Below are 25,581 nucleotides of genomic sequence, written 5' to 3'. Positions count from 1 at the left end.
CCCCTGAGGAACCCCACAACTTATAGTTTTAACTAGGGAAAATGTCCCATTGACATTGACTACCTGGGTCCTTCCTAAGAGGCAAGAACTGACCCATTTAATGGCTAGCTTGTTAAACCCATGACCTTCAGCTTAAACAAGAGCAGTGGTTTGCAACTGGTGGGTCGTGGGTCCATTCTAAAAAGAAGTGACCCTGAAACATCTCAGGTTTGTATAAAACACACTTTATTTTTGGTACAGTGACTTTTCAGCACAGAGGGTGGCTTTTTTTTTTTGGAAGTGTGATTTCCTGCTGTAGAGTGAGAGACTAACGCTGCTGTCAGCCCTAGAGTGGTCTCCTCTGGTCTGAATCAGGGACTCCTGTTGTTCCAGCGTTGTATAATTGCCTAGAGTTGGTTGGTGTTCTCACGGCAGCATTTACAAGAGGACCCGATCAAATGCCTTGTGTGAGAAAGCTGCTCTTGATTGGTCAGAACTTCCATGTGGGAAAAATCCAGGAAGTAAAGCAAACGTTGAAGAAGAGTACACTTGCAAGATAAATGTGACACTTTCTAATGTCACAATGGAGGGACAACTACACAGGTTGATTTTAGCGCTGCTCATCGTGGACTATATTGCTGTCATTGTTCATTTTAGTCAAAGCATACAGTTTTGGTGTCTTGAACTCCATGTAGGCTGCCACCTCCTCCTCGGGCTGCACAGTCATGGCTGGAGTCCAGTCGGTGACCAGTGTGACCACAGGGTCAAAGGTTACACCTGTGTCATTGACTTTCAAAATAAAAGGATCTGTCAAAATATGACACATATATTGCACATCTTTTACTGCATTTTATTCTGAAAAACAAAAAAATAATTTTTGTTCTCATCCACTAGGTCAAGTCATTTAAAGACTGGACTCTTTTAAATAGTACATTTTTAGTGAGAGTCGTGTTTGGGAGGAACTGACTGGATAAATGAACCCTAACCCTAACCCAGTAAATCAATATTTTCCCTGTTTTCAGTGGAGTCATGAGAGAAAAACAGTTTTCTTCACATATTCAGAGTAACACAGCTGAACTCACTGATTGACAAAGGCTCATTTTATAAGTGAACTTTTCCTTTTAGCTGTCTGCAGACCTTTCTGTTGGTTTGTTTTTGTTCTTAATGTTTAATTGGATTCACTGTTTATTTTAAGTTAAATATCTGTTAATCTGCAGAGCACCTGGTGACTTAAGCCCTGTTTGCACAGAGCAGTCCAGTATGGTTCAGTTCAGTTCATAGTTTCTGTCTCCACAGTAAAAGTTGTGGATGGTCCCAACAGAAGCGTTCCTTAGCGTCCCCATGTTTGGTCCCCCCTCTGTTGGGGTACCTAGCACACAGATCTGGTACTAAAAGGTGGAGCTAGAAACCCTGCAGTCTGATTGGTCAGTAGAGGACGCTCACTCTGGTTTTATGTAACCTCTGTTCATACATCAGTAAACTACAACTATAAAATGAAAGAGAAAAAAATCACTTCATTCACTGGGCCGACTGCCGGCAACTTTTAAGGTGGAACGTTAACTTGTAATGTTACTCAATGCATGAGTTGATGACGTGAATCCATCAGCACACCTTAAATTTCACTGTGACAACTTTGACCATCACTTTAGTTTTTATATGACACACACTTTTAGTGATGACTTTAAAAATATAGATTCATTTGGAGCGGATTATGTGAAGGTCACATTTAAGAGGACTGTCTGAACACACCGAGGGTCTAGGTACCATGTCTGAAGGGTCACTGCTGGTTCCAAAGGTGCTGGACTGAAAGGGTTTGGTGGAAATGAGGCTTATTATTCTGTGTGAGTGTTAAATTATAAGTGATGAGTATCAGTGTACGTGTGCACATGTTTTATTGGAGGTGCTGAGGCTCTGAAACATTTTGGGGAACACTGACAGGTTTCTGTATCTTTTGAGTGAACTGAGCCTTTAATGAGCAGAATGAAATTTTATTCAGGTCTCTCAGCAGCAGGTTGTTGGTTTAACCTCAACACCTACCCTTCACACACACACACACACACACACACACACACACACACATTTTACATATAGCAACACCCAAAACGAGCTGATGACACATTTTATGACACATTTATTTCCAAAACAAAACATGGTGTCGACCTGAGAGACCATCAGTGTTATTTCTGATCATCCATCAGCTCCTCTCTGCCTCAGCACTGATGCAGTCCTCTCTGCAGTGTGTCCTACATCACATGGTTTTCATTTCCTGTTTCCTACAAACTGTCATGTTTCAGAAGTTGTGACGACCTGAGATTTAAATTTAAAGACTTTGTTTGCACAGATATATGAAGAAGTTTTTGTGGCTTTATCATGATGGTTATAAACCTCAGAGCTGGTCTGAATGAGACGTGTGTGTGTGTGTGTGTGTGTGTGTGTGTGTGTGTGTGTGTGTGTGTTTAAGGGTGTGTCTGCAGGTTGGTTGTTTGTTCCTGTGCGGCAGCAGAGGTCAGTTAGTCAATAATCCTGTTTCCTCATTCTCTCAGCTCGGTTCATTATTTAACCAGCAGAGAAACTTCCTTGTTGTCGTTGTTCCTGAAATGACTCATCCAGTGAGAGACACACCTGACACGCAGCTCTGCCTCAGTCTGACCACAGGTGAACATTCAACCTGAAACTCTGCTCACACTCTGTGTTTCTGTTCGGGACACAATAACAGCTTTGAAATAAAATATCTGCCTCAGCCTGATTCGAACATTTCTGCTGACGTGACACTAATGATGTGACTCTGGTTGGAACAGGTCAGATTTGCCTCGTTGTTTTTCCCAGTGTTCATTTTTAAAAGCTGTGTTTTATGTCTGCGTCTGACACCAGGGCCGTCACAATAAGGATCGCCTTAATGACACGTCAGTTCCACTTCAGAGACCTGATGTTCTCTGCATCAAACATATGTAAAAAGATTAAAGATTAAAGTTCCACTGATTGTGAAATTTGTTCTCCGCATTTGACCCATCCCCTGAGGGAGCGGTGAGCAGCACAGTGCCGCGCTTGGGAATCATGTGGTGATCTAACCCCCCCAAATCCAACCCCTGATGTTAAGTGCCAAGCAGGGAGGCAATGGGTCCCATTTTTATAGTCTTTGGTATGACCCGGCCGGGGATCGAACCCACAACCTCCCAGTCTCAGGGCAGACATTCTACCACTAGGCCACTGAGCTGATATGTGCATGTAACGGCATCAGCAATCGGCCAAATTGAGTCATATCAGATACAGTGCATCTCTACTGTCTTCACACTGCAGTGTACTTTATACACCATGACACTAACGCCAGGTGCCCACTGGATCCGTCCTGTGCACAACTGACCTATGGCTAAGCCACGCCCCCTCCACTCACTCAGACAAACTATCAACATTCAGTGACCGGCGCTATGGCAGGTGTCACAGTACACGGCATTTCACAGGAGGCAACTAGGGGTGTAACGGTACACCAAAATCTCAGTTCAGTACGTACCTCGGTACACAAGTCACGGTTCGGGTTTTTTTCGGCAGAGTAATGAAAAAAATAGATAACTATTAAATATCTTTTACTTATTGGTAAACTTATTAAAACATACCACCACAGCAGTTAACTCTTTCTACACAATTTTTGAATGAAACAAATATATATAAAATCCTGCTGTTTTTTAACACATTTTTTGAATGAAAAATATAAATATACATTTCTGCTTTAACAGTTTTACTCAATTAAAATAAAAGGTATAGTGCAGCTGGTCAGCTTTAAAGCCTGCTCAGATTCAGTTTTACTAGGAACTTACTTCGCTTTGCCACTTTGTTAAAGTGCAGTAAACAAAACATGCTTATATCTAAAGTGCAGCTTAAACAATTTTACTCAACTCCAATGGCGTTGGTTATTTCTTTAGCGCGATGGTCAGGTAAACGCTCTTTCTTTTTAAACGACGACGATATCGTAGTTTGCACCAGATTGCTTTTTCTAGTCATGCCGGTTAACGTTCAAACTCGGGTGGTGTCGCTTTAGATGCGTTAGCATGTTAGACGTGTTTCCAAGTACATACCTGACCACTGTTCTGCAGTGTCGGCACACTGCTTTTGTCTTGTCCACTTGTTTATTTCCATCTTCGTATTTTACCCTGAAACCAAAGTGTTCCCAAACGGAGGACTTAAGGTTTGCGGGTGGGTCTTCAGATTCGTCAGGCTCACTTGCCATGTTGTCAAAATGTGAGAATGTGCTGCACAAAGTGAAAGCGGAGATTTACAGGACTCGGTCCTTCACTCAATTATGTCCATCAGGGAACTAGATATTTTAAATGGTTCGGCTCGCAAAAACAGAATTAAAATAAAACAAAATAAAATAAAATAATATCCTGCGCCCAATAATTTGGTACAGGGTCGTGCCGAACCGAAAGTCACGTACCAAATGGTTCGACACAAATACATGTACCATTACGGCCCTAGAGGCAACTGATGATTTTTGGAGACATAACGATCAGTTGTCATTGAGAAGTAACCAAAAGGGCCTAAACTACGCATTGGAGGGATATATTCATCATTTTATTGTTGAGAAGGTCGATGAAAAGCTTAAATTACAAGCCAACATTTACAGGTCACAGTGTACGCTTGTGAACCGCATCTGGTTGCCGTCACCATCAAAGACAACAAGTTAAAGTGCCACTGAAGTTAAGGTTTTTGGCTCAGAATATGAGAAAAGGATAACGGCCTTTTTACCATCTTTACCAAGAGTGTCTCTGCGTTAGTTTGGTGCTACAGTATTTACACTGAATCATTCAGCATAACGTTTGCCAACCTTTGTTATCTCTGCCATTACAGATAAGTTAATGAAGCTAAGCTCCAGAAGTTAACGTTAGCTTAACTAGAGCCCTTTGGACAACAGCTAACAATGATGTACCATCACCAAAGTACAAAACTAGAACAAAATAGGCTAATGAACTCCCAGCAAACAAGGTGACATGATGAACAACGCAGCTAGGAGCTAACGTTAGGCTAACTTTAGCTAACGTTAGCTAGAGATGTTAAAGATAACTTTATATTTCTTTGCAGCAAAGTGACAATATGTTGCCTCAAACACAATGTTGACTTACCTTAGAACAGATGTAGACATCATTGTTAATCTTATTCACGTTGAGTTGATGTTGTGGTCTAACGTTACCACACAACTTTATCCAAAGGAGACACTTTTCTCGCTTGAGATGTGGTTTAAAGTGTAAAAATACACCTGGTCGCCCAGCCTCTCAGGATACCTTGTGTCAGAGTTGCATGTACCCCATGCACACCGTTTGACCATTTTTAAACTTCAAATCTCTGAAAAAGCTCATAAAACCCAACAAACTGACTTTCTGTAATGCATTTCAATGGACGTCCAGGCAGAGAATGTCCCAGTGTGTGGGAATGGCTATACGCACTGTGATTGGCTCATCGCGTCTGAGGGCGGGGCTTAGCCATAGGTCAATTCAACTGCGGCGCAGACTCGCTCCGTCCTGTGCTAGCCGTCAATGTCCTCTGGAAGCTGCGCGTACACAAGCGACAGAGTCACTGTTTGTGTGTTTGATTAAAATCTATCGTGAGCAGCTGTTTGTCGCAGCGGGAGGGGAATCCATTTATTGAGCCAAGTATGTGCGACTCCTCTACGATAGGTGGAGATATGCCCCCTTTCAGCTTGTTAGTATTGGACCTTTTTCCTGTTGACCTATTACGTCACAGACCAAACAATGGACAAACAAGTTAGCTACGGTTAGCTAGCAGCTAACTGCTACCATGGTGGACAACTTTACAGCTAAAAAGTCACGGCTCTGGATGGTGAACCATCTGACGTAGCTAACACTGAACTCTGAGATGTCTGACTGTCCTTGAATGCACCATCAGGGAGACACTATTGTAACTTTGTCCAAAAATAAACAAATAAATAAGTAAATAAAGACACAAAGACGTCGTGCTGTTGCTCATGTGAACTCTGGAATTTAAACCAGCAACACGCCTGAGTGACAGGAGACAGAACACACACACAGTCACTGTGGTTGGTGTGTGTGTGTGTGTGTGAGAGAGAGAGAGAGAAAATGAGGATGTGAGTTTTGACACTTCTGAGCTTCAGAGTGTTTTTCTGCACAGAGATTCTTACCCATGATGCTCTGGGGTCAGCTGGTACTTTATGTAGCGACCTGGTTACTGGTCAGACGGGGTCAGGTGCATCCGTCACATACCTGTAGCATACGTGCAGTGTGTACCTGTAGTGTGTACCTTTAGTGTGTACCTGTAGTGTGTACCTTTAGTGTGTACCTGTAGTGTGTAGTGTCTCCACACTTTCTGTCTCTTTAAATGGTGACAACATGTTTGTTTTTACAGATCGATTGTTTATGATCTCTCTCTTAATTCATGTTAGATCATTTATATCTGTGTGTGTGTGTGTGTGTGTGTGTGTGTGTGTGTGTGTGACAGGTGGTGCGTTCACAGACCTCTGCACTAAAGAAAGATCCCAGTTTCAGCACAGAGTCCGGAGCTCTGAAGGAAAACATCAAGAAGAACAGATACAAAGACATTTTGCCATGTAGGGACACACGTCCTGCTATCTGTCCTCTGTCCTTCCTTCTTTCATTCCTTCTCTCTGTCATATGTCCTCCCTTCCTTCATTCCTTCTCTCTGTCCTCTGTCCTTCCTTCCTTCTCTCTGTCCTCTGTCCTCCTTCCTTCATTCCTTCTCTCTGTCCTCTGTCCTCTGTCCTTCCTTCCTTCTCTCTGTCCTCAGTCCTTCCGTCCTTAATGTGACAGCAGACTGTTGTTTCATAGATAAGACTGAAACTCTTAAAGGTGTACTGATGCAAACTGTGTGTGTGTAGATGACCAGTCCCGCGTGGTGTTGTCTCTGCTGACCGCAGACTCTGACTCTGATTACATCAATGCCAGCTTCATCAAGGTGACCACAGCTTCTCTCCTTCATCCTTTATCCTCATTGATGTGATGTTGCTGTGATGTTGCTGTAATGTTGCTGTGATGTTGCTGTAATGTTGCTGTGATGTTGCTGTGATGTTGCTGTAATGTTGCTGTAATGTTGCTGTGATGTTGCTGTAATGTTGGTGTTTGTCCTGCAGGGGGTGTCATCAGACAAACGGTACATTGCCTCTCAGGGTCCCCTCAGCTCCACCCTGACTGACTTCTGGAGGATGATCTGGCAGTATGATGTCAAGGTCCACACACACACACACACACACACACTGTTTTTACTAAAGCTCAAACACTTGTGCTTTATTTTAAAGTAGTTTAATTCAGTGAGACTGAAATCAAATCGATAACGAGGCTCTGACTAATGTCTGACACTGCGTCTGTGTGTTTCAGGTGATAGTCATGGCCTGCAGGAAAGTAGAGATGGGAAAGGTAAACCCTGACTTACAGTCTGTCCATGAAGGCACCAGGTTTCTCATTGTAACTGATTCTGTCAAACATCATTTTATAATCTGACTCATATTTGATGGTATTCAACATGATTTTTACAGAATGTCTGTTTTATTGTCTCATAATTTTAACGTGAAAGTCATTTCATTGTTCATTTACTTGGATGTATCATAATATTATATATAATATATATATATATATATATATATATAGAATATATCTGATGTAACGTGAAGATCTTTGTTCTTTTATTGAACTTTTCCCTGTTTGATTGTTTGCACATTTGTATAGATGTACTCATGTGTAACATCAGTCTGTTGTTGCTGTAGACGAACAGAACAATCTGTGTTGAAGCTTCACGTGTTTTTATTGAGGTCGTATTTTATATTTTGTCCTCTGCAGAAGAAGTGTGAGTGTTACTGGTCTGCACCTCATCAGTCTGATGCGTTTGGACCGTTCACTGTGCACAACGTGAGAACACACACACACACACACACACACACTTTCACATTTGTGTTTGTTGTATTTTAAACCATGTTGTTCCTGTGTGTCTCCAGCAGGGGGAGACACGTCCTAATGAAGACGTGGTGGTCAGAGAGCTGTCTGTCTCATACCAGCAGGTATCAGATCATAGTGTGTGTGTGTGTGTGTGTGTGTGTGTGTGTGTGTGTGTGTGTGTGTCAGCTGTTAGTCTTTATTCTTTATCAAACATCATGTAAATCAGACCTGATGATGTTTGATGGATTTCCTGCTGTGAGACAGAGTGAGGCTAACAGTTTCCCTCTGCTCCCAGTCTTTGTGCTAAGCTAAGTGTGTCCTCGACCTCTCCATGACCCCGATCAGAAACAGTCACTGTAAATCTCTTATTGATCAGTGATCAGATCCATCACACAGATATTAATGTTCAAACTGATCAACTTTATTGTTCTTTGTTAATCTACACTCAGTTTGACTGAAACATGTTTGAATACAGTTCAGACAGGAGCAACAAGTTCTACAGGTGAACAGGTGAAGTGGTGAAGGTTAACCTTCCTCCTCCTGCTCCTCCTCCTCCTCTTCCTCGTCCTCACCTTATCTTTCTCCTCCTCTTCTTCCCCACCTCATACTCTTGTTACTCCTCCTTTTCCTCCTCTTTGTTCTGCTTGTCCTCCGCTTCCTCCTCTTCTTCCTCCACCTCTCCCTCTTTCTCCTTTTGTCCTCCTCTTCCTGCTCTTCCTCCTCCTCATTGTCCTCCTCTTTGTCCTCATATTACTCCTTTCTTCCTCACCCTAATCCTTCTCGTCATCCTTGTCTTCCTCCTCTTCCTCCTCCTACTCCCCTTCTTCCTCCTTCTCCTCCTCCTCCTCCTCCTATTCCTCTTCGTCCTCCTCCTCCTCCTCCTCCTCCTCCTCCAGGTCAGCCGTTCAGTGACTCAGTATCAGTTCCTGTCGTGGCCGGATCATGACGTTCCACACGAGGCTGCAGGAGTCCTGGACCTGCTGGAGAGAGTCAGGAACAGTCAGGGAACACACACCTCGCCTCTGCTGATACACTGCAGGTACACACACACACACACACACACACACACACACACGCCTCTAAACGGCTGTTAATTTCACGTCATTAGAGAAGCTTGTTTTTGCCAGCAGCACAGATCGCAGGTCAGATGGTCATTAACATTCAACAGGCCATATCACACATATGGCAGCTTATCACACACACACACACACACACACACACACACACACACTCCCACACACAGAAGGCAGTTGGCTGTGAATATGCAGCAGGTAACACCTGCTATCGATGGCACAGTTAACATGCACGCTGCATCTGTTCCTCTGTGTGTGTGTGTTACAGCGCAGGCTGTGGGAGGACAGGAGTCATCTGTGCTCTCGACTACATCCATGACCTGCTGGTTACCGAGGTAACACATGATAACACAACACATTGAGCTCAGTGTGTGTGTGTGTGTGTGTGTGTGTGTGTGTCGTCAGTGCTGCTGAAGGATCTGATGCTGTGAAGTCTTCATGTCTTAATGTTTGTCTTCACTCTTGTTTATTGACCCATGGGTCAAATTTATCCTCCATAAAGCTGAGAATAAAAATACAGCCATAACATGAAAAATGTCAGTAGGCCGAGGTTAATAAGAAACTGTAGGTTATATAATTAAATAAAAACAAGGCAAGGAAGTTAAGATGCCCACCATGGGGGCGTCCCTCACAAACCTACTGCTTGTCCCACATTTGGTTTGTTGGGACCTGGTCACCCTGGCTTCACTATAACTCGCAGCATTCACAGACAAACACTTGTCTTTATCTGGACACATTTCCCCACAAATACAACATGCTAACGTTATTAGCACAAGCCTATGGCATTTTACATTGTATAAATTAGCCTAGCAGCTAGCAGAGATTTCCTCTGCTCATATTTCAGCCAGGATAAATCACACACAGTGTGTGGAGGCTTTATTGTCTTCACAATTTATTGTTTCTTATCTGCGAAATTAAAGTAAATCAAAGCTTTGTTTCCACTGAGGGAAATGGTTTCAGCTTACAGAGACAGACAGGAGGTCTGCGTCACTGTGACACTGTGGAGTTACAGTTGACCTTTGGCTAAGCCCCGCCCCCTCCACTCACCTGGACAAACTATCAACATTCAGTGGCCGGTGCTATGGCAGGTGTCACAGTACACGGCATTTCACAGGAGGCAACTGATGATTTTTGGGGACATAACGATCAGATGTCATTGAGAAGTAACCAAAAGGGCCTAAACTACGCATTGGAGGGATATATTCATCATTTTATTGTTGAGAAGGTCGATGAAAAGCTTAAATTACAAGCCAACATTTACAGGTCACAGTGTACGCTTGTGAACCGCATCTGGTTGCCGTCACCATCAAAGACAACAAGTTAAAGTGCCACTGAAGTTAAGGTTTTTGGCTCAGAATATGAGAAAAGGATAACGGCCTTTTTACCATCTTTACCAAGAGTGTCTCTCCGTTAGTTTGGTGCTACAGTATTTACACTGAATCATTCAGCATAACGTTTGCCAACCTTTGTTATCTCTGCCATTACAGATAAGTTAATGAAGCTAAGCTCCAGAAGTTAACGTTAGCTTAACTAGAGCCCTTTGGACAACAGCTAACAATGATGTACCATCACCAAAGTACAAAACTAGAACAAAATAGGCTAATGAACTCCCAGCAAACAAGGTGACATGATGAACAACGCAGCTAGGAGCTAACGTTAGGCTAACTTTAGCTAACGTTAGCTAGAGATGTTAAAGATAACTTTATATTTCTTTGCAGCAAAGTGACAATATGTTGCCTCAAACACAATGTTGACTTACCTTAGAACAGATGTAGACATCATTGTTAATCTTATTCACGTTGAGTTGATGTTGTGGTCTAACGTTACCACACAACTTTATCCAAAGGAGACACTTTTCTCGCTTGAGATGTGGTTTAAAGTGTAAAAATACACCTGGTCGCCCAGCCTCTCAGGATACCTTGTGTCAGAGTTGCATGTACCCCATGCACACCGTTTGACCATTTTTAAACTTCAAATCTCAGAAAAAGCTCATAAAACCCAACAAACTGACTTTCTGTAATGCATTTCAATGGACGTCCAGGCAGAGAATGTCCCAGTGTGTGGGAATGGCTATACGCACTGTGATTGGCTCATTGTGTCTGAGGGCGGGGCTTAGCTGTAGGTCAATTAACCAGGTGCACGTCAGGGTACGGTATAGGCTCTGTGTTGACGCAGAGCTTACGCTGATGGCACAGCATCGATTCAACACAGAAGTATAAATCCCATTCAGGTTAGGCCCACTGATGTCGTCATGTTTCACCCGACAGGTCAAGGAAAACCTGCTCATTGTTGGTTCCAGCTGAGAACCAACTTTTCAGGTTCTGAACCACTTTATTTTTGCTTAAAATGCTCTCCATGGTTCAAAGTGAGGCTCAGGAACTGAACTGGTTCCATGTTGGTGGAAAACAGGTATCTGTGAGCTGCAGCACTCGCTGACTGTTTCCTTCCTGTTTCCTTCCTGTTTCCTGCAGCGGATCAACACGACAGACTTCAGCATCATGCAGATCGTCCTGGAGCTCCGGAGACAGAGACCGTCTGCAGTCCAAACCAAAGTGAGTGGTTTTACAGCATGAAGCCCACAGGGGGCGCTCTGTGCTCTGTGACGATGTTACTGGGCTTCAAATAAACCAGGCTGTTCTCACAAATGTTTCGTATGTTTTCCACTGCTGCAACTAACAAACTCCACAAATCCATTCAGCAGCTCCACCATCCACAGTCAGACACACAGCTGAATATTTACTGCTGAATTACAGCTTGCACCAACCCAAACATCCTGGTGCAGACTATTTACTGGAGTTTACAGCCTGTCGCTCATCAGACATCTGAAGATCATTACAAGCTGTCAGTGTCCGACAGTCCACCTCCAATATTTACATCACGCCTCGTCTTTGAAAATGAAACATTGATTTCTTCTTAGTTTTTATTACCAAGATCTATTTTTAGCTCGTCGGAAAAAAGGCCAATGACAAAAAAATCTTGTCATAGTTTTCTAAAATTAAATCAACACTGTCGTACAAACATGTGAGTCAGAGTGCTCCGGCTGTGCAGCACTAGATCTGGCTGATTTTTGTTATCAGTCCATTTCTGCAGTCACATATCGATCTCTTAAAAATGTATCAGGCAGGTTTGGAAGGCATGTTTTGTACTGTAAGCTCCTCCCACTTTGTGCACCTCCTCCTCCCCCCTCATAGATAAACAGTCAAATGACCACAGCGAACACTTTGGTGTCCTTTCTACTCATTTCATTTCTCTGGGTGAACATTAGGAAGCTGACAGCTGATCTCTGTGACAACAACTGTGTGACTCCTGTGGGTGGAGTCAAGTAAAACCAAAGTGACATCATCATGTAATTTTAAAAATGGTGAAACAGAAGATGACATACTTCCTTCTGATGTTCATCACAAACGGTCACTGATGAAACCTCCTCCTCTTTCAGGAGCAGTATCAGTTCATCTACACGGCGGCCACCTGCATGTTGGAGCGAGTCCTGCAGTCAGCCGGCAGCTGTCAGCTCTACAACAACCTGTCGCAGGTAAAACATATTCAAATTCACTGTTAGGAGCTGATTAGGTGAGTGTGTTGGAGGAAGTCGACAGAGAGCAGCTGCAGAAAGAGGAAGCGTCCCATAATTCAGGCTTCCTGTATGTAAATTCAGTGCTGCAGACAGTTTGAGGCTCACAGAGAGAAGCTGCTCCACGTTTACACAAACAAATCCACTAAAACTGGTGTAGACCTGATGGAGGACACGTGCTGACAGGTAGGTCCACTTTAACTCTCACTACACGGCACCTTAACCTGCACACTCACATCTCAGCAAACACATTAACACTGTTTCATTCTAGATTCCTTCAGTTTTAAAAAGCTCAGTGTGATTTTATAATGAATGTGTCTGACTGTGATCCTGTGTGAACTGTGAGGCTCTGTGTGTTTGATCGGAGATCTCGAGCTCAGTGAGACGACATAATTCTACATGTAACTCGATCAAAAGGGGAAATGCTGATATTTAGAAACACATCTTTACTCTGATCCTGTGTATGAGGAAGTGTTCACGTCCTTTACTGCAGTTAAAGTACAAATACTCACAAAAAGTAGCATGAAAGTATGTTTGATTTTATTTTATTTGGAGTTTTAAAAGCATGACGACTCACAGAGGACAGCACTTAAAAACATCACTGACAGCCTTTATTCCCACAGAGCTGCTCGGTGGAGACGTGGTCAGACCCAAACATAAGATCAGACACAGAACTGCAAACAAACAAATGACATCATGAACCTGCTTGTCCCCCCGTAACCTCATGCCCACGGTTCATACTACCTCCCTCAGAGGTGAACCATCAACCCTCCTCACAACTCCTCCTTAACTTGCGTTTTAAAAACCTGTTTGGCTCAGTTGAATCAGCAGGAGCAGGTCGATCCATCAGGAGATCCCAGGACAGATAGATGAGCTTCTTATGTTACCATGAACACGACATAATGCTCACTGCTGTGCTGCAGTGATGGTGCCTCAAACCACATCAGTGTGAAAGCTGCACGTGGTTAAGTTTCAGTGTTTCAGTGTTTAACTCAGACTGTTTTTAACCTTAATTTAACCAGAAACACGTCTTGAGATTAAAAATCTTTAAAAACTTTCAATGACGATAGAAATCAATCATGCATAAAAAATACAGCTCTAAAACAGGCAGTATAACACACAGCAAGAGGCCATGTCAAAGGTAGGCCGAGAAGTATGTCAATACGTGCTCTGAGTGAACCACACACACACACACACACACACACACACACACACACGCACACACAGGGGCAATTACACATGATTACAAAGACCAGATAAATACACCCTGACACTGGCACAGAGATGATCCTGTACAAAAATCCTGCAGCCGAGAGGATCCAATGAGTGAAACTTTAAGTCCCTCTGCACGAGGCTTTGCAGAGAAGGAGCTGCAGACAGAAACGCTCACCTGCCAGACTCCGTACGAACCCTCGGCACAGACAATAAAAACATGCTCTGTGCCAGCAGGACGAATGTGATGTTTGAAAGTGTGTTATGTGTACGGCCCACCATAGGAGATTTAAAAAGCAGCTATCTCAGAGAAGAAGAACAGCAGCTGTTAGCAGTTAGCAGCTAACAGGAGCTCCTTACCTTCCGAGCAGAGGACGAGATCAGCCGCCATATAACAGGGACACTAAATGATTGTTATTGACATGTGATGTCATTGTTATTGTTTATGCTGACACGTATGTTATATGTCACACTAGAGGCTGACGCTGTTGTGTCATATGTGATGTCATCATGCTGTCTGACATCACACACTGGAGCCACATGATGGCGCCTTCATTTGGTTCTATGTAAAAATGTAAAGGAGGCGTAAAGACGGGACTTTGTTGTGGCTCTATAGCGCCACCTCTGTGTGAAAAGGTCTCATGAGTCAGATCTACCCCTCGTTCTTCCACAGCTCCAACCTCTTGTCCAAATATGGTCACTCCTGGCTCCAAAAAGAAACAAGATGGCGATTTCTATGATATGAAAATACCCAGATCTTCTGCATCATCGAGCCCACAGAGCAGGTGCACCAGAGATTTCTGCCAGCTGAGTGGCTAAGTTCTGGTTCAGCGCTCTGTTGACTGGAATGGTTGTAAAATAGTTTAATCCTGCGGCTCTTCTACACGTTCAAATGGATCAAATCCTGATAGTGAAACGAGTCATTTGGGTTGTGACACTCAGAAATATACATCCCCCTCTTTTTACCCCTCTGTCTCCAGTTTTGTTTCAAAAGCTGAAAATCTATAAACAAAATAGTTTTAAAACGCATCCACTGATTTACCATGTCACTCTGTGGGGGGGAAGTGTGATGCCTCATGGCGTCATGTGACAGACCCAGATTATGTAGTTCCACGTGTGGCCACTATGTCAAATGGTCCTCAGAGCCCAGCGCTGGTCCTGGGAGTGGAGACCCTGAGGCCTGTGAGCCCGTTGGTTTAGGTCTTGGGACGGGTGATACGTCCCACACTGTATTCACAACGTGTACATTTACCCCCCAATAAAAACAAGACAGTAGCAGAGGACTTTTATTTTGAAGAAGTGAGAGGTTTTTCAGAATAAAGCAGACATTTATATTTTCAGTGATTTATTCCAGAGGAGTTACAGTCTGACATCACAGCCAGCTGACATCACAGCCAGCTGATGTCACAGCCAGCTGATGTCACAGCCAGCTGACATCACAGCCAGCTGATGTCACAGCCAGCTGACGTCACAGCCAGCTGATGTCACAGCCAGCTGACGTCACAGCCAGCTGATGTCACAGTCAGCTGATGTCACAGCCAGCTTCATGTTTCAGATGTTTGATGATGAAATTTAAGACTTTTTAAAACCTGCTGATGAACTGAACCTGATCTTTGTTTTATTTTTCTCACAAGCTGAAAACGCCTGAGAAGAAAACGACAAGAACACCTCTGTCCTCCTCCAAGAGGTACCTGTCTGTCTGTCTGTCTGTCTGTCTGTCCGTCCGTCTGCTGACAGACAGGATCAGTATCAGAGTGTCATTCTAACATTTTCTCGCCCTCCTTCCCCATATGTTATCACGTTGCCATGGAAACGGAGCAGAGAGGGCAGAGGAGAGCTGAGGGGGGAGGAGGTGAGAAATTAGAGGAGGCAGAAAAAAAGGAGAGGAAACAAGAAGGGAGAGGAGATGAGAAGGTTTAGAGGAGAGGAGGAAAGAATATCTGAAATGTAGAAGGAAAGTAAAGGACAGAAGTGCTGGAGGAAACAGGTGAGGGAGGAGGAGGAGGAGGAGGAGGTGACGGAGAGCAAAATGACAAAGAGATAGAGTGAAAAGAAGAAGTAGGTAAAAGCAAAGATGAGAGAAGGAAAGGAAGTGAAAGCAGAAGTGTAAAGAGGAAGAAAGGAAAGGTGAGAACAGAGGAGGTCAGAAAGGAAAGAGAAGAGAAGAACAAAGAGGAGAGGAAGCAAGAGGAGAAAAGGAGATAAGAGGAAACAAGGAGAGGAAACAAGGAGAAAAGGAAACAAAAACAGAGGAAACAGCATAGGAGACAAGGAAAGGAGAAGAGGCCAGATGAAGGAGAGGGTGATGATGATGATGATGATGATGGTGGTGGTGATTATACTCAGATTACATATCAATCGGTCACCACATGTAACATCCTGTGTGGCGGTGACCTCTCAGCTCGTCTGGTTAGACCGCTGTGGTTAGAGTCAGTGTAACCATAGCAACAGCTGTCACATGGCCGGAGCAGGAAGTTGAGAGTGTGGTGACTTCCTGTTGAGATGTAAATAAGCCGCAGAGTGAAAACAGCTGCTTCTCTCTGTTTCTACAGGCTGTTAGTAGGCTCGTTGGAGATGAACTGCGCCTCGCCTGGAAAGTAGACGAGAGCAGGCGGCCGCAGCGCGGGGCGGTGACAAAAAGCTGCGGTGAAGTAGGACAGTTTCCCGACAGTTTCCAGCAGCCTTCAGTCCGTACAGGAAGTCACAGACACACTTACATCCTGTCTGGAATGATGTCAGTTCATTAAAGTGATCAGACCCATATATCAGTTTGTTCTCACCATCAGTCACACAACATGTTTCTGTTCACAGAATAAACCTTCAGATCAGACAAATACAAACTTAATCTCTAAAATTCAACAAAAATGAGTAGTTTATCTAAAACGTCATCTTGTTGAGTCGACATCTTAACCAATCAGCTGTTAGATCAGGTGAGAGCCAGGCGGTGCAGTCGGTGGAGAGCAGCTGCAGCGCCTGGCTCTGAAAACTGCGGCCGCCTCGCTCTTGCGGCTTTATCGCCGTCCACTTTTGTAATACGTCAGAGCAAGTCGTGAGAGTCGGACACAAAACTAACCGGCATGCATCGTGCACCGATCGCCGGTGATCGAATCTGCGCAGGACTGGCTCATCTCCAACGAACCTAGTGTCAGTGCTGCAAAGCATCATGGGACCTGTAGTTCACAACACTGTGATGTAATGATGATGTCATATCAGCTCCAGGTCTGCTGAATACCAGCAGGAGGGCTCGTAGATAATCAGCCTCTCTTGTTTCTTCCTCTTTTCTCCTTGTTTCCTTGTTTCCGTCTCCTCATCTCCTTTCCTTTCTTATTTCCAGCCTCCCCTCTCTTCTCCGTGTTTCCTCTCCTCCCTGCTCCTTATCTCCTCCTTCTTCTCTTCTCCCTTCTTCCCTTGCCTCTCATCTTGTTTCCTTGTTTCCTCCTCTCATGTCCTCCCTGTCAGTGGTTTGCAGCTGTATTAATGTCACGTTCAGAAGCTTTCAGATTTGATGAGTTCAACTTTATTCGTCCAGGTGAAACAGTCATGCAGCAGTTTCAGTGAAAGTGAGGAAAGACAGATGAAATAAAATACAGATTTTCAGTGAGGAGCAGAAACTGAGCGTGCACAGTGACAGACATGTGAAATGTGACACTGAGCTGCTGCTCTCAGGTTTTATTTCATATTCAGTCACAGAGGAACTAAACAAAGGTCAAAGAGCTAAAAGCAAACCTTCCTCCTCTGTGAGCTCAACACTTTGAGTCTGAGCAGCAGCTGATGAACGTCTGAACACATGAAATATCTTCTGTGTTTTCAGGTTTTAAATCTTTGTTATGATCTTTATGTTTCTCTGTGTGCTTTATTTCATCTGCAGACAAACAAAGTGTCTGTGATTAATGTTGGAACTGTTCCTTTGTTATCGTCCGTCTGTCTGTCTCCTGATGTGCACAGAGCGTCACAGCAGGCTGACATGAGCGACACGTACGCCGTGGTCAACAAGTCCAAACATCCTCCCCCATCAGACCCCGCCTACTCTGTTGCAGCCACGCCCAGATCCAGCAGGTAAACTAACGCCTGGAGTTTTTCCCTCTAATCAGTTTTATAACATGGTGACCTGTGTTCTCATGTTCTGTGGACGAGCTGGACTTTAATCAAACATTATTCTGAGATCATCTTTAAAACTGCACAATAAGGGGCGTCGAGGAGAAAAAATCTGAATAAATTAAATATCTTTCACCTTAGACGGGAAATCTGTCTCTACACAGACCCTTTATGTGTCGACGTCACGATGACATCATGTTATCACCTGGAGGTGCAGCTGCCTCTCCCCCACAGGGCTGTAGGCTCCATAGGAGTGTTAAAATGTGTTTGTCTTGTTGTGTTATTGGGAGCCAGAATAGAAGGAGTCATGGCTCAAAACCAGCCGCCACTGCCCGTCAACAAAAACAAAGACAACTATGGTTAAATGTGATAAGACCAAAGGACTGGACGGAGGCCATCATCAAAAATGCTCACATGTGCAGCGCACACTTCATATCAGGTTAGGGAAAAAGTATTTCCTGTTGTAGGGATGAATAAGGTTATGTGTATTAAGGGTTATCATGTCCACCTCATCAGAAACTGGGGAGGGATTAAGAGGAAGATTGGATTTCTCTGCAGCGCTAACTTTTTAGCACATTAGCTAACGTTAGCTTCCATAGCAAAACAAACAAGTGTGGTCCTCCTTTGTAAGATTGGCTTCCTGTGACATCATCCATCCACTGAGTGAGAGCATACGGGTCGGCCAGTCTGGTCCCGTTGGTCAGTGTTTACTTATTCAAGTAACACTGGCGGTCCCGGAGAGTGAGTGACCTGACATGGTGCGTTGGTAAATTCAGTCTGACGCTCTACACTAAAATGACTTGTGTCTACACGAGTCTGAACAGACAGGGGCGTAAACTGTAACTGCACATCGATTGGTTCACAGAGACGCGACCACAGGGCGGTTCTTCTGGTTAACACCTGACATCCTGCTCTTTAACCCTTTAGGTCGCTGCCTTCGACACATCACTATGACAACGATGTTGCAGGAGCATCAGCAGCGCCCGTCTACAGCACCGTCAGACCTCGAGCCAAACCTCATAACCTCACGCTCTCTGCCATGCCCATCTATGACACTGCAACACCAACCAATCACATGCTGGGGGAGAGGCCTCCGTCACTAAGCAACAATGGAGACTATCACCTGCTGCCAGGTAAGGAGGAGAGGAGAGGAGAGGAGAGGAGAGGAGAGGAGAAGGAGGAGGAGGAGGAGTTAATATGATGGAATGAATGAGTGATTGTTGTCTCTTCCAGCTGATCATGTTTCTCCTGCTGATGATGATTATGAAGATTTCTCCTCTTCAGCCACAGACACGAGCGGCCTCTGCTCACCTGGAGGGATTGGTCAGTACACCTGTACACTGTGCCTCGCCCTGACTGGTCTCACCTGTCCCTCACTGGTCCCAGTTTGTGTCTCCTCCTCCTCCTCCCTGCTCGGCTCCTTTGTTCTCTGTGTTTTCTCTGTGTTCTTGATGTTTCCTGTGTGTGTCTGTCTTCACACCTGGTTGTCATCACCTCATCGTCATCTCGTCTGCCTGGACGCCTGTTTCTTTCATTAAGTGCTTTTTTGAATCCACCTGTCGTCCTGCACCTGGATCCTCCCTGTCTGAGCTGCTTCAGTCTGCTGGGACCTTTTTCCTCTATATTTCTGCTCTGCTACGTTTATCTGACAACTTCAGTTTCCTTTCACATCAGGATAATTATGACAAGTTTCTGCCAACAGTTTAGACTCTATAAGTCCAGCTGAAACCATCAGTCATTAATTAGTCACAAGTGTATTAAATGAATTGTTTAATATCAATATTAAATGTTTGTTAAATGTGGGACTGCTCCTGTTCATCGCTCTGTGTGTATTGAAACCAATTGTTTGAATGTATTTGTGTATTTCAGGGTTCAACTGTCGTGTTCAGAAGCCCAGAGGACCCAGAGATCCTCCAGCTGAGTGGAGCCGACTGGAGAGATGAACTGGTTAAACTGGACTTTACTGGTATACAGTGAGCTTTCAGTCTGGGATGGATCTGTGCTTTTATTTTATCAGGAACTGATCTGAACTAAAGAGAGATGATGTACGGAAGCTGAGAATCACCAAACTTTACCTTGAGATCATGAGTTAATTATTTTGTCATCTCGAGATAACTGCGCTCATTTTCTCTTATTTTACTCAGCACATCAAATGTGAGAAATTACTGCTGGAATATGTGTATTTCTTTGTCCCTTTTGGCCGCTCCGAGCACCCATACTGTAGCACCAAGTCTAGCACGATTTCAGGAAAACAAAAGTCCTTATTCTCTAAAATGATCGTGTTATCTGGAGAGAAGGAGCGCAGCAATCTTGAGATGACAAAAATATTAACTTGTGATGTTGAGAAAACAAAAGTTGCTGTTTTGTGATGAATTATTTCGTTAACTCTTGTGAAAAGCATAAATAATTCTCAGTTTCCGTAGAGACGTATGGTCAGGTATGGTGAGGTTTTGTTGTGTGTGATTTGTTGTTCTGTCTCGTTGCTGTTAATCTGATCGTCACTGATCGGATCAGTTTCCTGTAAATATCTCGTGTCTTCATGTTCAACATCTATGCTCCAATCTCTGTGTTATAAATGATTTTAAAACTTTTGTTTCAATTGTGTGATGCTGCAAATTATTCAAATACATGTCTGCACATAACTCTGAACCACAGGCTGGACATAAAGACGGACGACGTGTCTCTCTGTCCTCCCACTGTGTAGAGGTGAAGCTACAATGTCCCGCATACAGCTGCTGCCATCTTCTTCTGGTGACGTTACTCCGAGTCAGAGTCTGCGCAGCAGCGGATACTGCAGTATCACGTTTCCCGCCCTTACACCCGGCCGGCCAATCGTGAGCAGTGCCATTGAGTGCGAGCCCACCGACTGGCTCACATAGCTGTCAATCATGTTGTAAAAAGCCAGTATTACAGCATAAATAACTAATAGAGACCAAACTTATCAAAAAACATACACTTGAACAAACAGCAGCCTGATTTAAAAAAAAGCTACTTTAAATGACAGAAACTATCTTTGGGAAAAATTGATTTGACGTGTTGAGTTTTTAGTTTTTAGTTTGGCTCATGTCCAAGATTTATGACCTGTACTGCAGCCAGCCACCAGGGGGCGATCCAGTTGTGTCAACGAGCTATCATGTCCTCCATCTTTATTTACACTGTCTACGCTCTGAACACACTCCAGAAACTTTCAAGGTCCAATGTGTCAGATTCAGGAGGATTCAGTGTCGTCTGTCAGTGAGGATTACAGATTACAGATTACAGATTACAGATTACAACCATCTGAAACTTCTCCTGGTCAGAATTCCTTCAGTGTTGATTGTTGAGGAGCTGAATTATCCTCAGAGGTCTCTTCCTCTCAGAAACACACACACCAGCTGATTCACACCTGGAAACACTCTGCACACAGAGTCCGGTTATAAAACTCTCTCGTCACAGAGGAGCTGCTAACTACGGTGGCTGACATGGACACAAGAATGTCTCTATCTAGAGTCAGCGGCTGCGTCCGAAAGGCCAAGTAGTATGGATTGTAGTAGACCAAATTAGTATGTAGTATGTCCGAAACCGTAGTAGGGAGGAGCAGTATGTTACCACCCCTACTAAACACGCCTACAATTTAGTATGATGATAGTATGATGGCAGAGCATACTGCAGGGTTACTACTTACCCAAAATGCACCACAGGCTTCTTCGTCTTCTTCTTCTTCATTGTAGATGTTGCACGGCATGTTATGGCCTCATCAGTCTCCTATTTAAATGCAGCGTGGTCACTGCCCGGCAAGATTCAAAACATCATGGCGGCTGGGGCAGCCCATCAATACAGATGCAACTACACGCACACTTTGTTACATTACTTATATACATATAAATATATATAAATATATATACAGTACAGGCCAAAAGTTTGGACACACCTTCTCGTTCAATGCGTTTTCTTTATTTTCATGACTATTTACATTGTAGATTCTCACTGAAGGCATCAAAACTATGAATGAACACATGTGGAGTTATGTACTTAACAAAAAAAGGTGAAATAACTGAAAACATGTTTTATATTCTAGTTTCTTCAAAATAGCCACCCTTTGCTCTGATTACTGCTTTGCACACTCTTGGCATTCTCTCCATGAGCTTCAAGAGGTAGTCACCTGAAATGGTTTCCACTTCACAGGTGTGCCTTATCAGGGTTAATTAGTGGAATTTCTTGCTTTATCAATGGGGTTGGGACCATCAGTTGTGTTGTGCAGAAGTCAGGTTAATACACAGCCGACAGCCCTATTGGACAACTGTTAAAATTCATATTATGGCAAGAACCAATCAGCTAACTAAAGAAAAACCAGTGGCCATCATTACTTTAAGAAATGAAGGTCAGTCAGTCCGGAAAATTGCAAAAACTTTAAATGTGTCCCCAAGTGGAGTCGCAAAACCATCAAGCGCTACAACGAAACTGGCACACATGAGGACCGACCCAGGAAAGGAAGACCAAGAGTCACCTCTGCTTCTGAGGATAAGTTCATCCGAGTCACCAGCCTCAGAAATCGCAAGTTAACAGCAGCTCAGATCAGAGACCAGATGAATGCCACACAGAGTTCTAGCAGCAGACCCATCTCTAGAACAACTGTTAAGAGGAGACTGTGCGAATCAGGCCTTCATGGTCAAATAGCTGCTAGGAAACCACTGCTAAGGAGAGGCAACAAGCAGAAGAGATTTGTTTGGGCCAAGAAACACAAGGAATGGACATTAGACCAGTGGAAATCTGTGCTTTGGTCTGATGAGTCCAAATTTGAGATCTTTGGTTCCAACCGCCGTGTCTTTGTGAGACGCAGAAAAGGTGAACGGATGGATTCCACATGCCTGGTTCCCACTGTGAAGCATGGATGAGGAGGTGTGATGGTGTGGGGGTGTTTTGCTGGTGACACTGTTGGGGATTTATTCAAAATTGAAGGCACACTGAACCAGCATGGCTACCACAGCATCCTGCAGCGACATGCCATCCCATCCGGTTTGCTTAGTTGGACGATCATTTATTTTTCAACAGGACAATGACCCCAAACACACCTCCAGGCTGTGTAAGGGCTATTTGACCAAGAAGGAGAGTGATGGAGTGCTGCGGCAGATGACCTGGCCTCCACAGTCACCGGACCTGAACCCAATGGAGATGGTTTGGGGTGAGCTGGACCGCAGAGTGAAGGCAAAGGGGCCAACAAGTGCTAAACACCTCTGGGAACTCCTTCAAGACTGTTGGAAAACCATTTCAGGTGACTACCTCTTGAAGCTCATGGAGAGAATGCCAAGAGTGTGCAAAGCAGTAATCAGAGCAAAGGGTGGCTATTTTGAAGAAACTAGAATATAAAACATGTTTTCAGTTATTTCACCTTTTTTTGTTAAGTACATAACTCCACATGTGTTCATTCATAGTTTTGATGCCTTCAGTGAGAATCTACAATGTAAATAGTCATGAAAATAAAGAAAACGCATTGAATGAGAAGGTGTGTCCAAACTTTTGGCCTGTACTGTATATATGTATGTGACGGCCTCCTGCCTCTAGGGCCTGCTGTTGTGTTTTGTGTTCCCTCTTTTGTGTTGTCGTCTTTCCCTGCAGGTCGTAGGTGGGGCTTGCCACACCTGGGTGGACCTGGCCAGTCCACAGGTGTATAAGAGCTGGCACTGCTCCTCACATTGTTCTCTGCTCCTCTCTGCTCTGCTCTGCTCCGCTCCATGACCTACCTGGTGCGGCTGCATCACTGCACCCGCGATTCCTCGGCGCATTATGTTGTGGTTTAGTTAGTTCTGTTAGTGTTTGATTATGTTGCCCATTACCTAAGTTTATATTGTTTGTAATAAAATCATTTCGTTTTACTTTCACAACCGTACGTCTCATCGTCCTAGTCATGGCTTTGAGCCAGGTCATGACAAAATGGGGCTCCCACTTGTTTGTGCGCACTGGTAAGTCATCCATTCATTCGGTTTGTGTATGAGCTCGGAAAGTTGTGAATGAAATGACGTTACCGTGCTTACTACGGAGAGGCGTGGGAATCCGGAAACTGCAAGAGCTTTGTTTGAAATGTTTGGCACGTTGCGCGGAGAGGTATGGTTGTTAAAAATAATCCGTTTGGTAAGTAATATTTGCCGTGGCTGCTTTGTATTGAAGTAAAGTTCATTGTTTTGTTTTGTTTTGTTTTTGAGCACCCCGATAAGCTTAGCCGGCGGGCAAGCAGGACTTGTCACTTTGTTATTTTTTCTTTTTTTTCTTTTTTGTTGGCAAATCCTGAGGAGGGAGCGCTCCGGGCTCGGGGTATTACGATCGGCTGTGTCTATGGTCGAAAGTGGTATGTCGGGTCTGGTGACGTTTCGAGCTCGGCAAGCCATCGAAGACGGCTATTTGAGGCTCAAGTTAGATCTGTGGGTAGGCAGTCAGGGTTTGGGGTGTCTCAAACTTTTCCCATTTGTTAAAGTTTAGGGGGAATTAAAGCAGCTTGGTGAGTATTTGGTGTTTGATGCCACTTTGTGCGCGAGGTGCTTGGTAGGTAAATTTGTTAATCTTTGATTTGTAACCGCTGTAATAACAAATGGCTAACATTTCTGACTTCGTTAAAGCTCCCTCTGAGGACTTTTTGAATAAATGCACTAAGGAGCAGTTGTTAAAAATTGCAGATCATTTTGAAATTGATATTTCGGACAGGCGGTTAAAGGACACTGTAAAGAGTATTTTGACAGCTAATTTAACTGAGATGGGGGTGTTGGCCGGAGAGCCTGTGTGTCCTCCTGAGGCTGGTTTTTCCCCGCCGTTCATTGCAACATCTAATTTCACTTTCGAGCAGCAAAAAGAAGTGTTAAAGTTGCAATTAGAACATGATAAAATGAGACAAGTGGAAATAGAAAAGCAATTAGCTATTGAAAAGTTGCGCTTTCAGACTGAACAGGCAAAGCTCCAGCTTCAGCAGTATAAGCTGGATTTAATGAAAAGCGGTAAGTTAATTGGGGATGGCTCTTTTGAGGTGGATGCGTCTTCGTGTTTTCCGGGTCTCCTGACTGTTTTGATGTTTTAGGTAATCTTAGGTTGTTGCCTAAATTTAGTGAAAAAGACCCGGAGACTTTCTTCTCGTTATTTGAGCGTGTTGCGGAGACGAGAAAGTGGCCTGAGTCCGCTCTTCCTTTAATGTTGCAGTGCGCGCTGACCGGTAGAGCGCAGGAAGCTTATTCAGCTCTGCCCGTGTCAGACAGCCAGAATTATGGCCTTGTGAAATCTGCTGTGTTAAAAGCTTACGAGCTCGTACCCGAAGCTTATCGCCAACGTTTTCGTACGTGGAAAAAGACTGATAACCAAACACATCTCGAGTTCGCTCGGGATTTAACTGGACATTTTACGCGTTGGTGTTCCGCATTGGAGGTCAAGACTTTTAATGAGCTGTGTGATCTGATACTGCTGGAGCAGTTTCAAACTCTGTTCCCGTGAACATTGCGCAGCTTATTAATGATCACAAGGTTAAAACAGTGAGCGCTGCCCTGGCTGATGACTATGTGCTGACGCACAGACGGTCTTTTGGAGAGTTGCGCACTCAGGTTGCCAGTTTTGGTGAGTGTGCAGGTGCCGTGAGTTATGTTCCTTTGGGTAAGTCTGACTTTAGAGAGCACAACACGAGAAAGTCTGATAAAATCTGTAACTACTGTCACAAGAGAGGGCATTTTAAAGCGGACTGTTTTGCACTCAAAGCTAAGACTAAGCAGAGTGGACCTGCGGGGCA

General features: G+C 44.1%; 1 protein-coding gene across 1 annotated transcript in view; it reads left to right on the top strand.

The window, feature by feature from the left end:
• Positions 1-20,442, top strand: part of ptpn18 (protein tyrosine phosphatase non-receptor type 18) — a 30,599-nt gene extending 10,157 nt beyond the window's left edge. Inside the window, exons 2-16 of the mRNA XM_049582452.1 lie at positions 6,445-6,553; positions 6,842-6,918; positions 7,094-7,189; positions 7,338-7,376; positions 7,797-7,865; positions 7,952-8,014; positions 8,789-8,931; positions 9,234-9,300; positions 11,437-11,517; positions 12,402-12,497; positions 15,383-15,435; positions 17,694-17,804; positions 18,771-18,976; positions 19,077-19,166; positions 19,713-20,442. Coding sequence (XP_049438409.1) covers positions 6,445-6,553; positions 6,842-6,918; positions 7,094-7,189; positions 7,338-7,376; positions 7,797-7,865; positions 7,952-8,014; positions 8,789-8,931; positions 9,234-9,300; positions 11,437-11,517; positions 12,402-12,497; positions 15,383-15,435; positions 17,694-17,804; positions 18,771-18,976; positions 19,077-19,166; positions 19,713-19,786 — 1,374 coding nt within the window. The 3' untranslated portion in view covers positions 19,787-20,442. The remainder of the gene's footprint in view (positions 1-6,444; positions 6,554-6,841; positions 6,919-7,093; positions 7,190-7,337; positions 7,377-7,796; positions 7,866-7,951; positions 8,015-8,788; positions 8,932-9,233; positions 9,301-11,436; positions 11,518-12,401; positions 12,498-15,382; positions 15,436-17,693; positions 17,805-18,770; positions 18,977-19,076; positions 19,167-19,712) is intronic.
• The last annotated feature ends 5,139 nt before the right edge of the window (positions 20,443-25,581 follow it).

This window comes from Epinephelus fuscoguttatus, linkage group LG7, assembly GCF_011397635.1.
Source record: "Epinephelus fuscoguttatus linkage group LG7, E.fuscoguttatus.final_Chr_v1".
In the NCBI taxonomy this organism is placed as follows: domain Eukaryota; kingdom Metazoa; phylum Chordata; class Actinopteri; order Perciformes; family Serranidae; genus Epinephelus; species Epinephelus fuscoguttatus.
Note: the sequence above shows the minus strand (reverse complement) of the source record. Positions and strands in the feature narration are given on the sequence as shown.